The sequence below is a fragment of the Schistocerca nitens genome, chromosome 3 (assembly GCF_023898315.1).
Source record: "Schistocerca nitens isolate TAMUIC-IGC-003100 chromosome 3, iqSchNite1.1, whole genome shotgun sequence".
NCBI classification, from domain to species: domain Eukaryota; kingdom Metazoa; phylum Arthropoda; class Insecta; order Orthoptera; family Acrididae; genus Schistocerca; species Schistocerca nitens.
In genome coordinates this window covers 690,809,688-690,834,981 of record NC_064616.1, presented here as the reverse complement: position 1 = coordinate 690,834,981, position 25,294 = coordinate 690,809,688, and the positions used below count along the sequence as shown (strand labels likewise).

Sequence of the window (25,294 nt, the reverse complement as noted above, 5' to 3'; positions counted from 1 at the left end):
TGAGGGACTGGAGCTAAGCCGTCCGTTGTGACCAAGCGGTTCTAGGCGCTTCAGTCCGGAACCGCGCTGTTGCTACGGTCGCAGGTTCGAATCCTGCCTCGGGCATGGATGTATGTGATGTCCTTAGGTTAGTTAGTTTTAAGTAGTTCTAAGTCTAGGGGACTGATGACCTCAGATGTTAAGTCCCATAGTGCTCAGAGCCATTTGAACTGGAGCTAACCACAATCGTCCTTCGCGCGATCAATTCGCGATTGGAACAGGAAATGGAGGAAGTGACAGTGGTACGAAAAGTACCCTCCGCAACACGCCTTAAGGTGGTTTCCAGAATATAGAAGTAGGTGTAGGTGTTGAAGTTCCTCTGGGCAACAGTCAGGCTTGTTGCAGATCCACAAAAAACATTATACAGAAACAGTTAACAAAACGATAATGCTCCGAGCATACCTCACAATCTCACACGGTTCATCGTCAGGTACCGCTTACTCCATTCCTCTCTTAGGTTAACTGAAGTGTGTTGCGCAGGAGGGGTCGATCATACGGCTAAATAATGAATCACTGCAAAATCATGAAAGTAAATAAAATGAAGCCCGTGACTATGGAACAGCATTAGGTAGAAGAAGGGAAGATTATCGTACACTTTCCTGCAGACGCAGCGTAAAACACAAATTTTAGACTTGTTTATTTAGCTGTAACAATATACATTAAATAATATAAAGATTGTCGCTTAAAACTTGCACCGCACGTACTGCGGAAATGGGAGATGCTGTTGATCTGTGGTTTTCAAGTAAGGGATTGGTAGCGAGGGACTCATATTGCTAGCCAACAAACAGAATGTAACAATAATTAGGAAGTGTATTTTTCGTGCAAACGTATACTTTTTAAAAGCAACAATGTCTATTAACATTAACAGACTAAGAGTAGCGTAAATTAGAATTTCGGGGGTGTTTGTTGCAGAATTACAGTGCGAGTCGTTTCGATATACTGTGTTTTGAAGAGTTTGTGCACCGACACTTGTTTGTGCGACTCAGCCTGCGTAGTTGATAGGTACGATGTTGTTATGTTTGCTTACAATGTGCTTGCGTGTTTTTCAGTGCAATGCGACTTGCTAGTTCAAATTGGTTCAAATGGCTCTGAGCACTATGGGACTTAACATCTGAGGTCATCAGTCCCCTAGAACTTAGAACTACTTAAACCTAACTAACCTAAGGACATCGCACACATCCATGCCCGAAGCAGGATTCGAACCTGCGAACGTAGCTGTCGCGCTGGTCCAGACTGAAGTGCCTAGAACCGCTCAGCCACTGCGGCCGGCCGACTTGCTAGTCAGTTAGTGTGTGACAGCCCAAGTAATAGGTCGTCAGTGGACGATGGGATTTATCAATGCAGAAAAGGCCGACATGCTCATGGTGTATGGAGAGTGTAGGAAGAACACATTTCGTTCTTGTACGGTGTATCTACATCTACATCTACATCCATACTCCGCAAGCGGAGTGGCGGAGGGTACCCTGAGTACCTCTATCGGTTCTCCCTTCTATTCCAGTCTCGTATCGTTCGTGGAAAGGATTGTCGGTATGCTTCTGTGTGGGCTCTAATCTCTCTGATTTTATCCTCATAGTCTCTTCGCGAGATATACGTAGAAGGGAGCAATATACTGCTTGACTCTTCGGTGAAGGTATGTTCTCGAAACTTTAACAAAAGCCCGTACCGAGCTACTGAGCGTCTCTCCCGCAGAGTCTTCCACTGGAGTTTATCTATCATCTCCGTAACGCTTTCGCGATTACTAAATGATCCTGTAACAAAGCGCGCTGCTCTCCGTTGGATCTTCTCTATCTCTTCTATCAACCCTATCTGGTACGGATCCCACACTGCTGAGCGGTATTCAAGCAGTGGGCAAACAGGCGTACTGTAACCTACTTCCTTTGTTTTCGGATTGCATTTCCTTAGGATTCTTCCAATGAATCTCAGTCTGGCATCTGCTTTACCGACGATCAACTGTATATGATCATTCCATTTTAAATCACTCCAATGCGTGCTCCCAGATAATTTATGGAATTAACTGCTTCCAGTTGCTGACCTGCTATTTTGTAGCTAAATGATAAGGGATCTATCTTTCTATGTATTCGCAGCACATTACACTTGTCTACATTGAGATTCAATTGCCATTCCCTGCACCATGCGTCAATTCGCTGCAGATCCGGCAAGATATCCCAACAGGCGTCAACCATCTCGGTAATTATTCATCAACCTCTTTAAACAGTTAGGAGAAAGTGGTAGTGTAATAATTAGACAATGTAACAGAAGGAAACAAGTGACGACAGAAGAGGGGAAAATTAATGTTCTTCCTGCTGTTGCAGTTGATACGCACATTGTCTTCTGCGCAATCGCACGAGGATGTCAGGCAAGGGTCCTATGTACTCTCCATCGGCATAGGTACTATCCCTTAGGTACTATCCCTATCACATCGCTCTCTGTAAAGAGCTGCATGGAAACGATTGTGAGAATCTTGTTAACTTCTGTATATGGGTATTAAGACAGGATACTCCAGATGTATGATATATCTTGTTTAGCGATGAAGCTACATTTACCAATAATGGCCAGCTAAATAAATGGTTGGTTCAAATGGCTCTGAGCACTATGGGACTTAACTTCTGAGGTCATCAGTCCCCTAGAACTTAGAACTATTTGAACCTAACTAACCTAAGGACATCACACACATCCATGCCCAAGGCAGGATTCGAACCTGCGACCGTAGCGATCGTCCGGTTCCAGACTGTAGCGCTAGAACCGCTCGGCCACCCCGGCCGGCTGCCAGCTAAACCTCCAAAACATGCACTATTGGTCTGCTGACAGTTCCCGTTGGCTCCATTAAGTGGGACATCACCGTCCATGAAGTGTAAACCTGTGGTGTGGGATAGTGAACCATCAGCTCATAGGTTCGTTTTTCAGAGACGGAACACTGAACGCGCACAAGTAGCGCAGCCACCTAACAGATCATCTTCCACGCTTGCTAGAAGGCGTTCCTCCGCAGACTAGGAGGAAGCTGTGGTAGCAATATGATGGCTGTCCAGCCCATAGTGCACGTAGTACTACAGCATGTCTTCACGAATTATTTCCTAATCAGTGGATTGGACGCAGCGTATCTGTACCTTGTCCGACTGGTGCCCCAGATTTGACGCCTGTAGACTTTTTTCTGCGGAGAAAGTTGAAAGACGCCGTCTACAGGGACATACCAATTACACCCGATGATTAGCAACGACGTATTACTACCAGCCGACTCAGTCATCTCCGCTGAAATGCTAGCACGTGTGCAGCAGTCGATCCATACCAGACTGGAAGCGGGTATTCCCCCTGCCGGTGGACTATTTGAACATAACCTGTGATGGTCAGACGTCTCGTTACTGGTCAGAATCCAAGTAACAAGTGTATGCACTTGTGTTGCTCTTTAGTGTGTGCAACCACAAGTATTGTACAAGTGTCGGTGTGTGAAATTTTTTTCAAAATATGATACTCCGCCAACGACTCGCACTAGAATCCTGCAACAAACACCTCCGACATTTAAAAAAAGTGTATGTTCGCACAAAAAATACACTTTCTAAGTATTATTGCAAGCTGTTGATTGGCTAACAATTCGAGCCCCTAACATCTAATCCAATCTGTGAAATCCTTAGATCAATAGCACTTCCTATTTCCGCAATATTTGTGTTGTAACTTTTAGATCATTCACATTGTATACGTTTATACCACCAATCTGTATCAAAATTGCAAAACAACGACCATCTTCTGCCAAACAAAACATTGTGACTATACTGAAATACAACAAAAATTGCTAGCATTTGAATGATAATACTGTTCATTTACATTCTTTGTACTTTAAATGATAACTAAGCTGCAGTATCTGAATTTATATTAACATCTTTCCTTAATATAATATCTTTGGTTGTTATTAATACCACACAAAATCACTTTGTTTGTAAAGCAGGTCTCTGTAGGAAAAATAAAATTAGAATGTAAGCAAGTACCAATTTCTTATTTAGATTTCAGTGTAGTTTCTTCAGACTTCGTGAAGCGAAAAGAAGATTGAAGATTCGACCGTTACTTTTTACCTCTTTAAATAATTAATACCAAATGTGGAACATACTCATTCACATTTTAATTTATTGTCGGTTATTTCTACGTTCGATGGGTGTCTCGGATTTCACTTAAGATTGTGCGTCACCCACAGACCGGCTAGCAGAGCCGGTTAGGAAAGTAGGTTGGAAGAGGACAACGGTAAACGACCTACACTGTGACCTTGCGCAGTGCAGCAGACAGTAGTGATCACCATCTCCTGAGGACCGGCAGTCTTATGTTTGCTGGATTACTTACTCTATCTTACTAAAACAACACTTTTGAAGGCGCTACGTAACTACCTTCAACAGTTTACTATATTCTAAAGGCACCATGAATACGGATAGTGGAGTGCGTTAAAACGCTCGCTTTCAGGACATGGGGAGGCCCGCCGGTCCCGTATCGAATGCACCTCGCTGATTAGCAACGGAGGACGGTTTGCCGGCCAGCCTGGATGAGGTTTTTAGGCGATTTTCCACTCCTGCCGGGATAAATACCGGGTTGGTTCCCACTTACCGTCTCAAATACACGATCCGCAAACACTGTAAAACGATGTCGCAGCTGGCAATGCGATTACACTAGACACAGATAGAAGGGGACATGCGTTCTTTCCTTGAGGAGGTAGGGTGGAGGGGGCGCTGGTAGTAGCTTTAAAATACCTTTGGGAGTGATGACCCCATAGTAAAAACAGCCTATAATCCGCACAGAGAAGTACCGTGCACGTTCCGACCTGGTATTTGTTGGATAATGGACACCAGAACGGAAGGAAGGAAGGCACCGTGAATATGCGATCTATTTCAAGCTGAGTGTCGCTCCGAGTGCTCTTCCAGCTGAGGTGAGTAGGAACAAATCGTGGACTGACTCGCAGCCGAGGTTTGTCGCTACCTCTTTACCAGCACTTCAGACTCCACTAGTACCGCGGCAGTAGCACCCATTCGATAGAAAATTTGAGGAGAGGTAGGCTTATCCACAGACATTGTGGCACTTTCGCTTAAAGATAACGAAAAGAATAACGTTCATACTTATGGAGTGAACCGTTTGTCCTTTTTCTCCGTCATACTTCATTTGAAAGTTTTACAGTTTTATGAACCGCTTCCATCATTCACGTCTTAGCAATAATTCTTTCCTCATAAAATCTGCAGCTTTACCTATTTAGCTAATCACTACAGTGGAAGTAACATTTTAATTCACTTTTTAATTTAAATTTTTCTTCTATGGGTTTATAAGTAGAACTCTTTTGCTAGCAGGAATTGCAATTTCCGCTTTGGGAATATGGGAATACTTCGTATGGAAACTTTTTTTTGTGTCAATTGTATGTATAAACACAACAGTAGTCAAAAACATGTAGGCTGATTTGAACGCCAGTGCTTTTCTAGACATGATCCTGTTGCAGGTGGCATGGCTTTGCCTTCCTACGGCCTGTAAACCGGTACGAGTATTCAGTTGTATGAAAATGTACTGTCAATATGAATCATAATGCAGTTCTCACATTTTTCACGTGCCCGAATTAGTAACGGAGATTACAAGCATGGTAAATGAGATGGTTCAAATGGCTCTGAGCACTATGGGACTTAATTTCTGAGGTCATCAGTCCCCTAGAACTTAGAACTACTTAAACCTAACTAACCTAAGGACATCACACACATCCATGCCCGAGGCAGGATTCGAACCTGCGACCGTAGCGGCCGCGCGGTCCCAGACTGTAGCGTCTAGAACCGCTCGGCCACCCCGGCCGGTCGGTAAATGAGAGAGAAGGATCTTTGGATCATTCGGTGATGAGATTCCAATCCAGCGTAGGTTTCAAGCCACACTTTCAGGTTATAATGTCTTATTAAACTGAACCAATGCTCGTATGCTCAAATAGAGACACAGTTCCTGCGTTAAAACATTCTGAACACGTTCTTCACTGGTTAAACCAACCTGCTGCTACTCTCTTTTAACATTTGAGTTAACAGATTGTTGTTCATTTGTGACTCATGAGGGATGTAGATGAACTGGAAGTATACGCAGGACGTGCATGCGGTGGCAGTGCGTACCATAGAGCAGCTTTCGCACGTTAAGCGCCAGCAACTTTGGGGCTCCTTTCACGCTTGGTTCCGCACGCTCCTGCCATCACAGCTGCGGCTTCCTAACAGCTGTGCAAAACACTTACATAACACCACAAAATCGCTACTGCGAAACACATTTCTTCTACTACAAGCTTTTTGTTATTAGCAACGACCTTCAAGCGAAATGGAATTGTCCATTTTCATAACCACTATGTGTGGGCTGGTGTAAATCCACAAGCAGTTGAAGACCTAGCTATCAGAACCGATTTTCAGTCAAGTTATGTGCAGTAATTATTGGTAGTAGGCTAGTAGGAGCTTACATACTACCAAACAAGTTGACTGGTGCGAGGTCTTTTCAGTTCCTATCAAACGATTTGCCTGTCCTGCTAGATGAGGTATCATTATAACAACGGCTGGAAATGTGGTCCATGTATGATGGAGTATAAGCCCATTTTCTCCGAAATGTCCCAGAATTGGTCGGGGAGCTCGGATACGTTGGCCAGCTGGTTCCCCCGATTTCAGTCGCTTGAATTTTTGGTTGTGGGGCCACGTGAAATCTTGCATGTGTGCACGAGCACTACAGGAACGCGTTATCAGTGCCTGCCAGTGCATCGGTGAGCAACATGGAGTTTTTCAGATACTGCTTGATTCCATACGACGTCGGACAGAAACATGCCTTACTATGAATAGACACCATATTGAGCACCACCTTTAGCGATGGCTCACAAGCGCAGGTCGTATGTAATAGAAAGCAGATTACACTAAAAAAAATTGTTTACTCGTTTCTTGACTGTATTCTGTAGGTCTCTCATAAGGGCAAGTAGCTTGCAGTAGAAGAGATGTGTTTCACAATAGCGAATATGAACAAGTGCTCATAGCTCTTAACCCTGTGGCGCATAGCGTCCACTACAGTAGACAGCTGTTACAGGTCGCTTCTTTGGCATTTTCAATCAGGCCTGATGCTGCAAATGCACACAGTTCACTGCAGTGGGCACTCCCTACTGGTGTTGTGTCCTGCATGCATTTGCAGCCACATGGCTGAATGAAAAAGCCAGAGAATTGACCATTAAAAGTTGTCCACTGCAGTGAAATTCATGCACCACAGGGTTAAGGTACGCGTTTTAGAGCCTATGTTTAGGCCTACTTGATTTTTTCCCTTACTCAGACCCACACTACCACCTCTCAAGGTGTCATTCCGGGACGTTTCGGCTCTTTCTTAGAATCCTGTTGTGACATTGATGCATGTATATATGTAGCGACGTTTCTGGAAAACGCATTGTGATATCATCAATGGATTCCCTACATCTGGTGCATTTGGCTGGAATGGACCATACAGCATCGTCCTCAGTACTGACTTGATGCTAAACACTGTGACATACACTACTGGCCATTAAAATTGCTACACCAAGAAGAAATGCAGATGATAAACGGGTATTCATTGGACAAATATATTATACTAGAACTGACGTGTGATAACATTTTCACGCAATTTGGGTGCATAAATCCTGAGAAATCAGTACCCACAACAACCACCTCTGACCGTAATAACGGCCTCGATACGCCTGGGCATTGAGACAAACAGAGCTTGGATGGCGTGTACAGGTACAGCCGCCCATGCAGCTTCAACACGATACCACAGTTCATCAAGAGTAGTGACTGGAGTATTGTGACGAGCAAGTACAGGACCTACAACATACCGTCGTGCATTATCCTGCTGAAATGTAGGGTTTCGCAGGGATCGAATTAAGGATAGAGCCACGGGTCGTAACACATTTGAAATGTAACGCCCACTGTTCAAAGTGCCGTCAATGCGAACAAGAGGTGACCGAGACGTGTAACCAATGACACCCCATACCATCACGCCAGGTGATACGCCAGTATGGCGATGGTGAATACACGCTTCCAATGTGCGTTCACCGCGATGTCGCCAAACACGGATGCGACCATCATGATGCTGTAAACAGAACCTCGATTCATCCGAAAAAATGACGTTTTGCCATTCGTGCACCCAGGTTCGTCGTTGAGCACACCATCGCAGGCGCTCCTGTCTGTGATGCAGCGTCAAGGGTTAGCGCAGCCATGGTCTCCGAGCTGATAGTCCATGCTGCTGCAAACGTCGTGATAAGCTACAATCCGACCTTTATCAAAGTCGGAAACGTGATGGTACGCATTTCTCCTCCTTACACGAGGTATCACAACAACGTTTCACCAGGCAACGCCTGTCAACTGCTGTTTGTGTATGAGAAATCGGTTGGAAACTTTCCTCATGTCAGCACGTTGTAGGTGTCGCCACCTGTGGCAACCTTGTGTGAATGCTCTGAAAAGCTAATCATTTGCATATCACAGCATCTTCTTCCTGTCGGTTAAATTTCGTGTCTGTAGCACGTCATCTTCGTGGTGTAGCAATTTCAATGGCCATTAGTGTATAAACATATGTCTGCATCGACGGTTTGACACTATCTACTGCGGAATGAGCGCGTGACACTGTGGCCGTATGGCGACTTCCATTGTTTAGACACCATAAAAACCTCATTCTGCAATAGACACGTGAACGGCATTTCTGCGTTGCTGCGAGGCAAAGTATAAAGTTTTCGAATTAATTCCGCTTCAACCAGTCTTACAGTGATGGACACGTAAGTGTTAGAAATTACCGTGGTGGTCGCCGTGTCACAGCCTGCGTTGCTAAGAGGCCTGACGGGAAAAAAATGGTTCAAATGGCTCTGAGCACTATGGGACTCAACTGCTGTGGTCATCAGTCCCCTAGAACTTAGAACTACTTACACCTAACTAACCTAAGGACATTACACACATCGATGCCCGAGGCAGGATTCGAACCTGCGACCGTAGCAGACGCACGGTTCCGGACTGCGCGCCTAGAACAGCGAGACCACCGCGGCCGGCGCCTGACGGACAAACGCTTCGGATACTATAAGTTGCTCGACTCTCACGTATTGAAGGTAATTTGAACAGCAACCATTGCTTATATGATGTAAACCTTCGACCGACAAATTGCCCACCAAACGTTTCTGGGACATGATTAGTCGGATGTTCTTCGTTACCCTCTTACAGCAACGGCTGTTGACGTTTTATGGAGGTGCATACAAGGCGCGTGAGGGAAATTATGCAGACGCTCAGGGGCTCTTATTGTAGCACGTCGGTGTTCTGTATGATACTGAATTCGCAAATTCACAGATTATATGCAGTTTTGTAACCCTAATTATTTATGTATGATAATTTATGTATGGTGTAAAGTTCATTTTGTCAGCGTACCCACTCGAGCTGCACGTAACTTAATGTTCGTACCAATCCCTGACACGCTGCATCACGTGATCAGGGACTCCCACGAACTTTAGCGCTTATTAAGTTCGTGCACATTAGGAAAACGCTACTAAGAGGCTAACTGGAATTTAATCTGCAATTATTAGTGGGCCTAACGCTAAGTTGTGGGTGCAGACTCATACTGAAATCAATAACTACAATATCTTTGCGGAGTATTAAATGAGAGATGTCATCCAGTGAGTAACTTTTATTGATTAAGAAACAAATACAAAATTCGAGTGCCACAAGCGAGTTGCATGCTTGAAAAGGATTCTGTCTTGGTCGATCTGTCGTGCAAAACAAAGTGAGAACACAGGAGTACAAAGTTAAATCTGAGGAAAAGCTCCAAGATACGATATTTAATTTAAAATTAGGAAGCAACAGTGTGGTAGATTTTTAGCAAAGGGAACAAATACCATAACCTCCCTTATCATGTGATAACGAAAATTACGTTAATTCTACCTATTGACTACTTGACTCGAAAAAGCTTAAAAAAATTCAGAGTAAGTTTACTATTACAGGCTCGAGTTCTGTTTTCTACTAGAAACATCTTATTGTTTGCTGAACCCCATGTTAACTATTCTGAAATTCATCTGTCTCTCCCAATTATACATTCGATGCTTCGTACAGCGCGGTGTTCTTACAAGGCCTGTGTATGCGGGTGCGGCTGCAGACGTACTAAAACTGCGAGCTGCACCTGCGGCTGGTACTGAGCAACATCTGGAAATCGCACGCTAATGCTCTTCGCATCCGCTTGCCCTCGCTGCTGCCGGATGGAGTCGGCAGTTGTTCCCAGTAGAAACGGCTAACTATGACTCGGAAACTGGCAAGACAGACCTCACCAAAAACTTCTGTCAATCAATGCTCGAACATGAAGTGCTCGACCCAAGTGCCAACTTTGAGAAACCCGATTCGAAGCAATCTAGCAGAAGCCCAAAACAAATGTGACAAAAATGAAACTCTGGCTATCCTCATAGCCTCGGAGCGCAGTGTCGTTACCTCCGCCATAGCCAATAGGTAAGCAGGCGGCAGGCACAACTCCCAATCAAAATCTCCATCACAACTTTAATATCCCACCAGTGTGGCTACCGTAGGAGAAGGGGGGGGGGGGGGAGGGGGGTACAATCCTACAAGCTCTTACAAAAAGGCAGACGTGCGCCTAAATTTTTCACTCCTCCAACTACACACACACACACACACACACACACACACGGAGAGGGAGAGAGGGAGAGAGAGAGAGAGAGAGAGAGAGAGAGAGAGAGAGAGAGAGAGATAGGAAGACAGTTGCGTTTTACCTCCCCCACAGGAATGTAAACTTAACATCGGATATGTAGTCTTAAAGAGACCTGCTCGTGAAATATGACTACAAATCTGGGAAAGTATTTCTGCTCCATAAGGAAGAACATTTCATGCCGATTACAAAAATATAGAGTTTATGGGCATTTTCATTTCCGTAAATTCAGTTTTAACGTAATGTTGCACAGGTGACAGGCCCGTCCGTCATTTTAAAGAACATCAGAATACGTGATGTATTCTTTTCCCTCTAGATATGGATCGTAAACATAGGTGTATTCTAGAAGGCTCTGACTACCAAAAATAGTACAAGCGTAGTCTATGTAGAAGGCTGTGGCTTAGTCACTTCCGAAGATTTTATGATATAATTCCTGCTTTCGGAATTTGAAACACCTGTGCTTCTGTGTTGTTCTATTTCAGTGTATGTATATTCTGTGTAAGAAATGCCGATAATAAAGAAATTTAACACCAAACGGAGGTTTCGAGGTAACTAGTTCAAACCAACATCTAATAATACTCAATAATACAGTGAGTTATAATATACTAGAATGTGAGGGTAATGTACGATTAATCATCGGATGTGCTTTCGACACTACAAATTGCAGGATGATATTTTTCATACAGACACGGAAAACAGAATTTAAAACAGCATCTACTACGTCGAATGAATGCAGTCTTCCTGCGTGTACAAGGAATCTTCAGAGCTATTCAGGAAAAACAAAGTTTGTTGTGATTTTAAAAAATGTTCCTTTCTTCCCACAATTTTGACGCAAACCGTGGCGTAACGCAACATCTTCGTAAATATCGGTGCTGAAAACTGGCACTGTACGATAGAATGTATTTTAATAGCGTCTTCACGAAAAGCCATTTCTCGTTCTTCGTCCCTCAAGTGTGAACAAGCTTGAAGGCTCCTGGTAATGATTTTAAGTTACCTGTAGACATAAAGGTCGGCCAATATTTGTTGTAATAACAAAAATTAGTAAATAGCCAAATAGCTTTAGAAATTTAATAAGTTCAACGATCATCTGCAAAAATTGAGTGTACAGGCGTACAATACACTCAAACGCATTCCTTATGGAGGCAATTAAGCATGATGTAAGGGAACTCTCAAATACAAATCTTCTTAGGAGATACGTCCATGGTCTCTCACAAAATCTCAACGAAAGCATCAACAGATGCATAGGGGAGAGAACACTGTAAAACGTATTTGTTGGGCTGACAGCGTTGATGGATGTGTTAATAACATTAAATGATTGTGCAGTTTCTAGGATTCATGTTCTAAAAGAATTAGGTATCCAGAGAGGAATGAATAAGGCTTAAGCTCTAACTGTTATTGATTGGATGTGAGTAACCGAAGACGAGAGAGCTGCAGAAGTTGTTACCAAGGAGGCTAGGATAAATAAAAGAATGAAGAGAAGGAATATGAAAGAATATGGAGGACAAAGAAACAGGTGACCAACCGGAATATATAGCTTGAGAGTTCTGACACTGCATAGTGCTAAGCGAATAAGTTCGTGAATCTTCTTTTGTGATTAACCAGAAACCTGAATTTTTATGACTGAAATACACTTTTCTCCTAAAGGACATACGAATTCACCCAACTGGCACGTATAATTAGAATGACCTCCTCTCCCTCCCTTGCGTAATATTTTCAGAAAATTCTAAAATATTTTCATGATGTTTGTGATCATTGATTTGAATTTTTAAATACATTTCTCGTAGTAAAACAAATTTAGTATATTTTCCACAGATTAGCATCAGAAGAGGAAATTGGAGACATAACATACTTCCCTGGATGTTACTTTTTGCCTGAGTGTGTCTCTAACAAGGGGAGATCACGACGTTCGGATTACGGATTTACTTCAAACTTTGCACCCTTTTAATAGTCCATTAGGGCAACATAATTTTAAGCAGAAAGGCGTACTTCTTGGGTGATTTCGAGAAAATTGCAACAGAAGTTTAACGTGTCAGTGATGTACAGGTGAGTTTGCAATCCTGCACATGGGCTGGCGGCGGTCATGTGGCTAGCGTTCAGGCTTTATAATCCACGAATCGCTGGATCGAATCCCGCAATCCCGATCTCCTTTTTTTTTAGGTTATGTTTTTTCAACACTAGTCATATTATTTCACATATATTACATTTGAAAGGTAATATACAGAAAATACATGTGTATTTGGATGAACTTTTATTGAATTTCTAAAGCTATTTGGCTATTTACTAATTTTTATTATTACAACAAATATTAGCCGACGTTTATGTCTACAGGTAAATTAAAAGCTTTACCAGAAACCTTCAAACTTGTTCACACTTGAGGGACGAAGAACGAGAAATTGCTTTTCGTGAAGACGCTATTAAAATACATTCTATCGTACAGTGCCAGTTTTCAGCACCGATATTTACGAAGATGTTGTGTTACGCATGGTTTGCATCAAAATTGTGGGAAGAAAGAGAGATTTTTTTAAAATGACAACAAGCTTTGTTTTTCCTGAATAGCTCTGAAGATTCCTTGTGCATGCATGAAGACTGCATTCATTCGATGTAGTAGATGCTGTTTTAAATTCTGTTTTCCGTGTCTGGATGAAAAATATCATCCTGCAATTTGTAATGTCGAAAGCACATCCGACGATTAATCGTACATTACCCTCACATTTTGATATATTATAACTCACTGAATTATTGAGTAAAGTTATTTACACCTTTATTTATCAGTGTTTGACTTGGTCATTCCAAGCCAGTCCCTCGTCCTTGAAAACTGCGTCTATAGATTGAAGTGTCCAGGTGCAAAGCAGTCCTCAGTACCTTACCGGATTGTAGGTATAAGGATTTCAGAAATCACGACAGGCATACATTTCCAGCAAAACTGTATGCGTTTGGTCGCTTTCTTCTCAATAATTATAAATATAATATTCAGCAAACAACCAAATAACATTGGAAATTCAATAAAATTTCATGCAAATATATATATACAGGGTGAGTCACCTAACATTACCGCTGGATATATTTCGTAAACCACATCAAATACTGACGAATCGATTCCACAGACCGAACGTGAGGAGAGGGGCTAGTGTAATTGGTTAATACAAACCTTTAAAAAATGCACGGAAGTATGTTTTTTAACACAAACCTGCGTTTTTTTAAATGGAACCCCGTTAGTTTTGTTAGCACATCTGAACATATAAACAAATACGTAATCAGTGCTGTTTGTTGCATTGTAAAATGTTAATTACGTCCGGAGATATTGTAACCTAAAGTTGACGCTTGAGTACCACTCCTCCGCTGTTCGATCGTGTGTATCGGAGAGCACCGAATTACGTAGGGATCCAAAGGGAACAGTGATGGACCTTAGGTACAGAAGAGATTGGAACAGCACATTACGTCCACATGCTAACTGTTGTGTCGACAAGAGGTGCCGACACAGTGTTTTTGAGGGGGCCGAAATGCACGCTATAAGCGCACGAAGGATGGCGTGAAGTCTGAAACAGGATACGTAATGAATGCTATAAAGAAAAGTACGTAGCTGCAGTAATACTTAACTTTATTCCATCATAGTTGTACATCGCTCTTGAAAATACAAATGCGACTCTGTAGATACATGAAGTTACTAATGGCGCCTTGCTAGGTCGTAGCCATTAACTTAGCTGAAGGCTATTCTAACTGTCTCTCGGCAAATGAGAGAAAGGCTTCGTCAGTGTAGTCGCTAGCAACGTCGTCGTACAACTTGGCGAGTGCTAGTCAGTCTCTCGAGACCTGCCGTGTGGTGGCGCTCGATCTGCGATCCTGACAGTGGCGACACGCGGGTCCGACATGTGCTAATGGACCGCGGCCGATTTAAGCTACCACCTAGCAAGTGTGGTGTCTGGCGGTGACACCACACTAACACCTTTTTATTGGTCTTTTTCACTGACGCACATGTACATTACCATGAGGGGTGAGGTACACGTACACACGTGGTTTCCGTTTTCAATTACGGAGTGGAATAGAGTGTGTCCCGACATGTCAGGCCAATAGATGTTCAATGTGGTGGCCATCATTTGCTGCACACAATTGCAATCTCTGGCGTAATGAATGTCGTACACGCCGCAGTACATCTGGTGTAATGTCGCCGCAGGCTGCCACAATACGTTGTTTCATATACTTTGCGGTTGTAGGCACATCACGGTACACATTCTCCTTTAACGTATCCCACAGAAAGAAGTCCAGAGGTGTAAGATCAGGAGAACGGGCTGGCCAATTCATGCGTCCTCCACGTCCTATGAAACCCCCGTGGCCCGTGTTTGTTACAACATGCAACTGAACGTCGGAGGTTTCAAGCTTCAACTTTAGGTTACAATATCTCCGGATGTAATTAACATTTTACAATGCAACAAACGGCACTGATTACGTATTTGTTTATATGTTCAGATGTGCTAACAAAACTAACGTGGTTCCATTTTAAAATAAACGTAGGTTAGTGTTAAGAAACATACTTCCGTGCATTTTTGTATGGTTTGTATTAAACAATTACACTAGCCCCTATCCTCACGTTCGGTCTGTGGAATCGGTTCGTCAGTATTTGATGTGGTTTACGAAATATATCCAGCGGTAACGTTAGGAGACTCACCCTGTGTGTATATATATGACTAGTGGTGAAAAAATATAAATTTAAAAAAATAAGATGAGCAAGTTTCGATCCAACGATAAACGGATTACATAGGTTGAACGATAACCACATGACCGCCGCCAGCCCATGCTGCGTGTATCATCGACGCGCAAAACTTTTCTTGCGATTTTCTTGAAATCGCTTAAGTAGAACGCCTTACTTGTTGCACATTATGTTGTTGTAATGGACTATTAAAAGTGTAAAAAGTTTGAAGCAAATCCGTGATCCGAACGACATGGTCTGTCCTCGTAAGCTGTGCAGTCTAGTGGTACCAAAGAAAATAAAATGTCGGTTTAACAGTGTTCTGTTATTTAGCGTTTTATGAATATTGTTTTCAACATCACAATGTAGTAGATGTCTAATTTTCTCATAGAAGCTTTTGCTAATAACACTAATTGCTTGTGCAGATTTTGAGACACTTCTTCTTTATCGACTAGTAATACTGTGATGGGCGAAGAATGTTAAGAACGCAGCCCGTTCAGGGACGGATACCCTAAAATGGCGTCCCATTTCCACAATGTCGGTCATGATTTTATCTCGGCTGGGAGTTCTGCTTCCTGCAGTGTTCGGTCATTAAACCGTTTGCGAGACGGCGCTCACTGGCGCCAGACTGCTGGCTATACCGTAGTTAGGACCTCAGTGTGTTAATCTCGAGGTCAGAGCCGCAGTGTACTCTCTTATCTTCCAAACGCAGGCTCCTAAGCGAAGCGATTCGGCTAGCCATATGAAGTCCGAGCGCAGAGAGCGAAAATTACCTTTGCCTCCCTCGTATCCTTCTCTCTTTCCTAGCCAGCCAGCCCAAACACGAGGGGCTTGCAACATTCTCCATTTATTCCAGCCCAAAAGAAGAACAGAACTTCTGCCCAGACTACCAGTTCCCAGGAAATTAAGCATTGCAGTAAATTTTAAACATTAAAGGAAACAAGTAATTAAAAACCAAACTAATATTCCATTATTTGAGTCTCCTAGACATTCACTGCGGATAAGTAAACAATTTGAAACCAAAAATTACACGAAAAAACGCGTAATTCGAATCTAGTTTATGTGGCACTTAATACAAAAACGCGAGTAAAAGCTCCCGAATGGACTGACGCCTCACAATTTCAGTCACACACAGTATTACTGGTGCAGCAATTCTCGAAAAGGTTATTGCATTTGCGTGAATAGATCATATCATATCATCAAAATCAAGAGAGGTGGCGAGATATTGACACAGTGGACTCGTATTCAAGAGGATCGGGTTTCAAATTTCCTGCTGTAAGCCCTGTTTTAAGTTCTGTGATGTTTTTCTTGCACTAGTTCACAATTTACCCAACAAGTGTATTAACACCATCAGTTAAACAATATGGTATTTTTATGTGCTGCTTCAATGAGATACGAACATACCGAGTGAGGCGAGGCAGTGGTTAAAGAACTGATGTCTTATCCAAGATGAACGGAATTCAGATAATCATTCGGTTAACCAAATTTAGTTCTTAGTTTGTTTTTGTGTGTGTTTTTTTTTTTTTTTTTGTTTTTGTTATGGTTTTAGGGTGCAAAACTGCTACGGTCGTTAGCGCCCGGTAGATCTTAGTGTTGACCCCTAACCACTCAAGTCGAATGATTGGTTTTTAGAAGGCTAAGGCTGATTCCTTGCTCCATTCTAACCCAGTCGTAATATGTGCCTAATCTCTAATGATCTCCATGTTGAGAGGAATTAAAACGTGAATATTAATTTTATCTTTGTCAAGTCATTTAGTTGTTAAAGATGCGATAGTGCCTACCATCAAACGGGAAGGAAAAGGAAATGAACATATTCATAGAAAGGTGTGAAAGAACTACTACACAAACATTAGTTAAAACTTACATAGAAGCATGTTTCATGTTTCTCGACATATTGTCAAGGTATGTCAGTTTCGTGGTAAGGAAATACCACTGCGAGGAAGATGTCGTGAAGAAATCTTTTGAGACAATTCTCTGTAGTTTGTATACCAATGTTACTGTGGATCAGTGAGCCAAGTGGTATAGAAGGCACTCGAGTCACAAGCAGGCATGCAGATTTAGGTATTCCACAGTTTGCATGAATCGTTTAATTGTCGCGGCCAGTTTTCCGCCCAAGTCATGCTCAGTCGGTGTTTGTCCTACTGACATAATGGCCTCTTCTTGGACGGGATGTCGAACATAATTGACCTATTTCGTGCTTTAGCTACTTCGGTGCAATTTGGTAATGAAGAGGCACGAAGTGGCGGAAGTAAAACTATGGGGCAGGTCGTCAGCCATGGTCGGATAGTAAGAAAAAGAAAAGAAGAGTAGTAGCTAAGAGAATTACAAGTGGAGGATGATGTTCTGCGTTCGAGCCCCTGTCCGTCACACCGTTTTAATCTGCCAGATAAGAGCAATGTGTCACGGATTTACGGAAAAAGTTTCCAAAGTGTACGGAACTCTAAAAGGAAACTATTTTCACAAAAATAAATCAACTTACAAACTTAAACTTTTGATTTACTAGGCATTAAATTACTTCCGACTAGAGTCAAAGGGAAAAGCAGCCTTAGTTACATAAATATACACTCCTGGAAATGGAAAAAAGAACACATTGACACCGGTGTGTCAGACCCACCATACTTGCTCCGGACACTGCGAGAGGGCTGTACAAGCAATGATCACACGCACGGCACAGCGGACACACCAGGAACCGCGGTGTTGGCCGTCGAATGGCGCTAGCTGCGCAGCATTTGTGCACCGCCGCCGTCAGTGTCAGCCAGTTTGCCGTGGCATACGGAGCTCCATCGCAGTCTTTAACACTGGTAGCATGCCGCGACAGCGTGGACGTGAACCGTATGTGCAGTTGACGGACTTTGAGCGAGGGCGTATAGTGGGCATGCGGGAGGCCGGGTGGACGTACCGCCGAATTGCTCAACACGTGCGGCGTGAGGTCTCCACAGTACATCGATGTTGTCGCCAGTGGTCGGCGGAAGGTGCATGTGCCCGTCGACCTGGGACCGGACCGCAGCGACGCACGGATGCACGCCAAGACCGTAGGATCCTACGCAGTGCCGTAGGGGACCGCACCGCCACTTCCCAGCAAATTAGGGACACTGTTGCTCCTGGGGTATCGGCGAGGACCATTCGCAACCGTCTCCATGAAGCTGGGCTACGGTCCCGCACACCGTTAGGCCGTCTTCCGCTCACGCCCCAACATCGTGCAGCCCGCCTCCAGTGGTGTCGCGACAGGCGTGAATGGAGGGACGAATGGAGACGTGTCGTCTTCAGCGATGAGAGTCGCTTCTGCCTTGGTGCCAATGATGGTCGTATGCGTGTTTGGCGCCGTGCAGGTGAGCGCCACAATCAGGACTGCATACGACCGAGGCACACAGGGCCAACACCCGGCATCATGGTGTGGGGAGCGATCTCCTACACTGGCCGTACACCACTGGTGATCGTCGAGGGGACACTGAATAGTGCACGGTACATCCAAACCGTCATCGAACCCATCGTTCTACCATTCCTAGACCGGCAAGGGAACTTGCTGTTCCAACAGGACAATGCACGTCCGCATGTATCCCGTGCCACCCAACGTGCTCTAGAAGGTGTAAGTCAACTACCCTGGCCAGCAAGATCTCCGGATCTGTCCCCCATTGAGCATGTTTGGGACTGGATGAAGCGTCGTCTCACACGGTCTGCACGTCCAGCACGAACGCTGGTCCAACTGAGGCGCCAGGTGGAAATGGCATGGCCTGCCGTTCCACAGGACTACATCCAGCATCTCTACGATCGTCTCCATGGGAGAATAGCAGCCTGCATTGCTGCGAAAGGTGGATATACACTGTACTAGTGCCGACATTGTGCATGCTCTGTTGCCTGTGTCTATGTGCCTGTGGTTCTGTCAGTGTGATCATGTGATGTATCTGACCCCAGGAATGTGTCAATAAAGTTTCCCCTTCCTGGGACAATGAATTCACGGTGTTCTTATTTCAATTTCCAGGAGTGTATATTCACGAAACAGGTGAAAGCATCAATCAGAATTTTACATCAAGACAAAGGAAGATATCGGTTCACTTTCTTGTCGAAGTTACAGTCGTTATATAAGGAGAACAAAGTTGGCTGTATAATGAATGGAATAAAATGGGCTATGTCTGCCTACATTTACACTTACATATTGCTATATTACCCTCTGTCCACTTCACAGTGCATAATTCAGGGTGATCTGTGTTAATATTTAAGCCCCTACCTGTTCGTCTCCATTTATTTATTCAGCAAGGGAGGAAAATAAGCCAGCCGGTGTGGCCGAGCTGTTCTAGGCGCTTCAGTCTGGAATCGCGCGACCGCTACGGTCGCAGGCTCGAATCCTGCCTCGGGCATGGATGTGTGTGATGTCCTTAGGTTAGTTAGGTTTAACTAGTTCTAAGTTCTAGGGGACTAATGACCTCAGCAGTTGAGTCCCATAGTGCTCAGAGCCAATTGAACCATTTGAACTTGCTGTCTTTCTCCAGTCATGCGAGGCCATTCGTTTAGCGAAAGATCCTCGATAACTATGAAACAGAAAAAGGATTAGATTCGAAAGGTAGTCAGTGTGAAATGTGTAACACGAATTACAACACGCCCTAGTTTCTTGTCATTTTACGTAGCTCATCGTTTTTCAGTACTGGCGCCAGGAGTGGGCGTCTATTTCACTCCATTTGTGAGTGTATATGACGGGCAACTATTGCTTCGGCAATAGGATACTCCAGTGTATACAAATTATTAAATATAGAATTTAAAATTTCGTCCTTTTGCCCGTTGTCTTCAGTTTTAACACCAGACTGACCCACGAGAGGCTGTACTGGAGAATTGGATCCGTCTAGTGAATTTAAATGAGATCAGAAGTTCCTGGGATTGTTTCTCCAGGGTTTGACTATTGAGATTTTTTTATGGCTTCACACATGGGCTATAGCGTGACATGTCGGATAAATCACAAGCTAGCAAAAATATTTCAAAGTTAGATTTCAATGATTTTCCGAGGGAGGAGCCTTGGACTCAGGCTGGCAGCCGCTGGTTCCACCAGCAAGGGCCGAGCAGTCAGTCACAAAGGGAAGATTAACGCGGGTGCTTAGCGGGTTTTAGCCTAATACAAGTGGAAGACGTGCCGGTAGCTCACCTGTTCTAAAGTTAGTGAATCTGGACACTGGAAAGAATTTAAGGCTTACAAAAGACGGACATTCTTAAATACGTTTATGATCTGTAATGATTCAAGACAAAATTGTAGAGGAAATCCGAGCATATCAAAAAATCACAACAATGCAATGGATCTAATAGAATGTCAGCCACCATTTTAGAAGTAAAATCAAAGGGGTTAGAGATTACAGCAAAGTTAATAACATTTCTACAAACATTTTGAATATTAAACGATAAAGTCAATCATGATCAATCAGGTGTTGGGTAATAGCATAGTACATTAGCTCCTATTTCTACAAATAATATCACAGTACATTCTCCAGTTCCTGCAGTCTTAAGTATTTTATCATGTACGGGTGTCGAACCAGGAAAGTCCACCACATTACACAATAAAATGAAGCAGTATGGCGCTTTTATGTTGATGGTTTCATTTATTCTAACGTAAATGTTGTTTTATTATAAGAGCGTGTGCGCCAGATTCGTGTGTATTTATTTAAGTCGAAGGGTCGTTTTGAAGGACACTGTGCTTAGCACCGTTGGAAACGTTAGCGAGTAAGCTTTTACTTAAAATATATATCTCGTTTGTAGGATTTTTAGTGTTAATTGGTGGTTCATTTCGTGCATTTTGTGACATTGTAAGACAGTTGTGCTTTTGGTGGGATATCTCAAGTCCTTATTTGCGGGAGTGATGTGAGAGTGTTGTGAGTTAAGGGCTCTTAGCCCTAAGGAGAAGCGAGAAGTCTTCTGTATAGGCCATATGGAGGAGGCGGTAGTAAAGTTTTGCTTTGATGTCGTTCTCAAGGAGGACATATAACTTGAAATTTGCTCATGTGATAGGAAAGTTTTGGAAGAATTCTGTTCTGGGGAATAGGAGATACAGTCTTATACTTAGTAAAATTCAGCTACAAGTGGTCCTTGTAACTTTAGAAAGAGCAATGAATAGCTAAATTATTGGCGTTCTACTACCTTTCAGGCTGTTCAGTATTTATGAGTCTATGACCTTCTTTAAGTATATTTTGTAGGATCAACATTTCTGTATAACATTATTTTATTTCTGAATAAATTATCAAACTTGGGCAACTTTAAACGTTCGGTACCACCTACACCGATCTGCAAATATTTCAAAATTTTATCATTTCTGATCATTCCTCAGATCTTTGTGAGATGGGTTAACACAGAATTTGTTCATCTTACATTACATAGTTCTGATGGACAAGCACACGGCTTATAGATCATGTCATTGAAACTTTCGAAAAAAACAAGGTTTTATTATACATGATGATATAATAACAATCGGCAATTAATATTTAATATTCTTTGAACTGAAGGTGAAATAAAAACTTGTGCAATAACAGTTCTGCTGTTTTCATTATAAGAATAATCTTCACATTAACGACCGCTGGAACGTGATGCTTGAATCTGCTTATTTTCGCTCTGTTATGTCCTATGTTATACTTACGTGTCTTCACAAAGACTATTCTTAGCCCAGAAACGGTGACGAGAACGATCAGCGATCTAAGAGCAGGGCGTTCTTAAAGTGTCTCGAAATTCTAACCCGTCGATTCTCAAGTGTACACGCTCTCATGGATTTATGGTTAATAATATGGACTCACTGAAAGGTAAGTTCATAAATCTCACTTTTCAGGAAAAGAAGTTTTCACTTCGGTAACATTTTCATAATCACTGTACAGAATTGTGTACAGTATACCGCAGGTTCCAAATTCAGTAGGCTTCCAGCAGAAACTCTTTTTATTGTGTACAAGAGTTCTTCGCAGTTGTTTAGAGATATTCAGTCATGTGTTACTCATTTGAATACAATACTGAAGATATCTTCTCTTATTTTTTATTTTGCTAATTTTTTGTAACTTCTTTTAGAATGATTCCGTGAGTTATACAGGGTGGTCAGATAATGTCTGAAACGCTTGTAGGGATGTTGCAGGGCAGGTTGTACTCAGATATAAATGTTAAGAAAAAAATTCGATACGTTGCGCGGTTTCAGAGTTATTTAGCGTTAAAACTAGCCAATGGGCGCATCGCACGCTCACATTCAAGCGGCCTGCGAGGGGCGGTATTGCCCAAGTGCTTTGTTTGGTTACATAAAACTTGGATTTGCGTGCGTAACGACCTGATTGTCTAACTTCAATGCTAAATAACTAGGAAACGGAGCAACTTATTGAATTTGTTACTTAAAATTTACATCTCAGTACAACCTGCCCTGCAATATCCCTACAAGCGTTTCAGACATTTTCTGATCACCCTACAGCGGCGGATACATACGCGGGGCGCGAGGGGCGCCCGCTCCCCTCCCCTTCCACCCCCACCCACCCCCTTGCGGGCAGTCAGCTGGCACGCTATTCGTTAGTTTCTTTCGTCGGTCGATTCGACTGAATCGACTAATCGAGTAATTGTACTTTCCTACGTAGCACGCGCGTCCTAGATCTAACTGTCCAACTTTGCACACGCTGTACAAAATATTTGCTTGTCTACCAGCATCTATCGCTACAGTAGAAAGAAGTTTTTCAACATCTCGGCGTACAAAGAGATGGCTGGGGTAGACAGTGAAGGACGAATCCTCGTGGACGATCGACTTAATGGCTTATCTTTGTTGAACCCTCACCCTGACATTGATTGCCCTATTGACGATGTAATAAACCACTTTGCTAGGAAGACGAGGCGCATTGAATTCATCATTAAGGAAAAGAAACACAATTGTAACTTTTTTTAGTCATAAGATGGCATTGTCTTGTAAATGTGTATAATCATTTTAACTAAAACTTTCTTAAACTTTGCATGTGACTTGATTATTTTTATTACAGTAAAAGTAAAGGTAGCTCAAGATTATCTTTAGCGCCCCCTCCTTGAGGTTTTCTATATCCGCCACTGTCACCCTGTATAGTTCATCGACAACTAGCTTTGACTCACATGATAAAACAGAGCCAGAGAAGAGTGTAAAATAAAACTGTGGTAACGGCTGCATTACTTTTATGTGTCATTTTACACTTTACCATAATATTTGTTCTTAAAATTTTTATATGATTGTTAATTGAACAATGCACTTTCTGAAAGCCAGTTATGTTGTTTTCACGTGACTCATCATTCCTTTTTTTTTTAAGGAAAGGTTCTTGAATGACTATGACAGTCTATTCGTATAAAAATTAGCATTATAGTACCGTATGAGATTTGAAATTTCTTCATACTGCTTTCACTTGCAATGGAAATTATTTTCATCGAAATACCTATGTCTTCGTATGACTCTTCAACTATTTTGGTCTCAGGTAATATTAAAAACTACTGAGATGCACAGGGGTAAGTTTTCTACCTTCCTCGACAAGTCAAGTATCTAGATAAAGCTTTATTAGGGTGTTCAATTATTCTTCATAGCAGTGTATATTCGGTCAACGTATTCCCTTCTGCAGTACATCTCAGTTTAAAAAAATAAAATAAAAGATCTGAATGTACAACGTCGCGAAAGAATTCGTTGGCATTATGAAGTAGAAAGACAGGAAAAGAAGGAAAGGCTCAGCGAAACGAGTGGTCTCCAATACATACTTTTCATATCTTACTTTAGCAACTATCGGAATTTGAAATATGTCCCTAATAATATGGGCATTCTTATTAGTGAGAGATTGCAAGACTTACCTGTCCCGGGGTCTTCTCCCACGCACACGGACATTTTCGCAGCGGGCCGGGAACCGTCACAACTGACCTGCAACATAAAGCAGGCGGCAGTGAGATAACGTTTTATCTCTCACCCGTAAACACGGCACGCCACTCTCCGCGCCAGCGTCCACACCTGAAAGAGAAATTTCACAGACGTAGACGCCGCTCAAAGACAGCGCTGTAGGATACGTGGCCAACGAACCCTCCGTTGTCGACACAATACAAAGATAAATCAAATTATATTCGTGAGAAAACGCTGTAGTTTTTTTCCACTGACTCTAGTAGCATCTGATAGTATTTGTATATGGGCTCAGTGGTTTATTCCAGTTGTGACTGGATAACTTGAACAGCCGAAGTGCACATCCCGACATTATCCCGGAATAAAGGAAAAGTCATTTGTGCGTTCAAGGTCTTGTTAGAAGCAGGCAGCTGTTATCTTACTCTAATTATAACTGTATTGACGATGATGGTGGGTTTCGCAGACTCAACATAGCGGTTATTGGCGGTTTTATTAACATATTCCAAAACAAATGTAGTTAAAATAATGTAAAAGCTAACAACTGATACCATAAAAGTATTGAGGAGAACTCGGATCCCACCTATCAGTCGCTAAAATGCACGTCCAATTCACTTTCTTTCACACTAAACCTAAAGCTCTTGATATGCCTAGTGTTTTAAAATTTAATGTTAAAATAATACACAAACATATGAGCCTAAAATATTAAGTTAAGACAATGGACTGGCTGATCATTTACGTAAAAGAAATGGATACGCCAACCGTCTGGGAAAAACAAAATTCTTCTAACAGTTTAAGTGGATCGTATCTTAGAACACGTACCACATTCATCTCATCTTCACCTAGAATGAAAGACAGATCAGTTGGTAAGGCAGCTGCTGCCCAGTTATCGTGATATAAGATATATTCTTTTAAAAATGGCCTACGTAAATCTGTGTACCAAAAGCACATACTGGCGAATCCTGTAGCTGAAGATGAAGCCTACACATCACATGAAAATTACATCTATAAGGACGTCAAAATTGCTTCCAATCTTTTGTGTACCCGAAAAGAGGAACACCACCACCGGATTGTTGGATTGATCA

The 25,294-nt window shown here is 42.6% G+C and overlaps 1 protein-coding gene across 1 annotated transcript in view; it reads right to left on the bottom strand.

Annotated features, from left to right (window-relative positions):
* The window catches only part of LOC126248649 (KN motif and ankyrin repeat domain-containing protein 3), a 395,607-nt gene that overhangs the window by 238,553 nt on the left and 131,760 nt on the right, over nucleotides 1-25,294 (bottom strand). Inside the window, exon 2 of the mRNA XM_049949838.1 lies at nucleotides 24,173-24,239. Within this exon, the coding sequence (XP_049805795.1) occupies nucleotides 24,173-24,206 (34 nt within the window). The 5' untranslated portion in view covers nucleotides 24,207-24,239. The remainder of the gene's footprint in view (nucleotides 1-24,172; nucleotides 24,240-25,294) is intronic.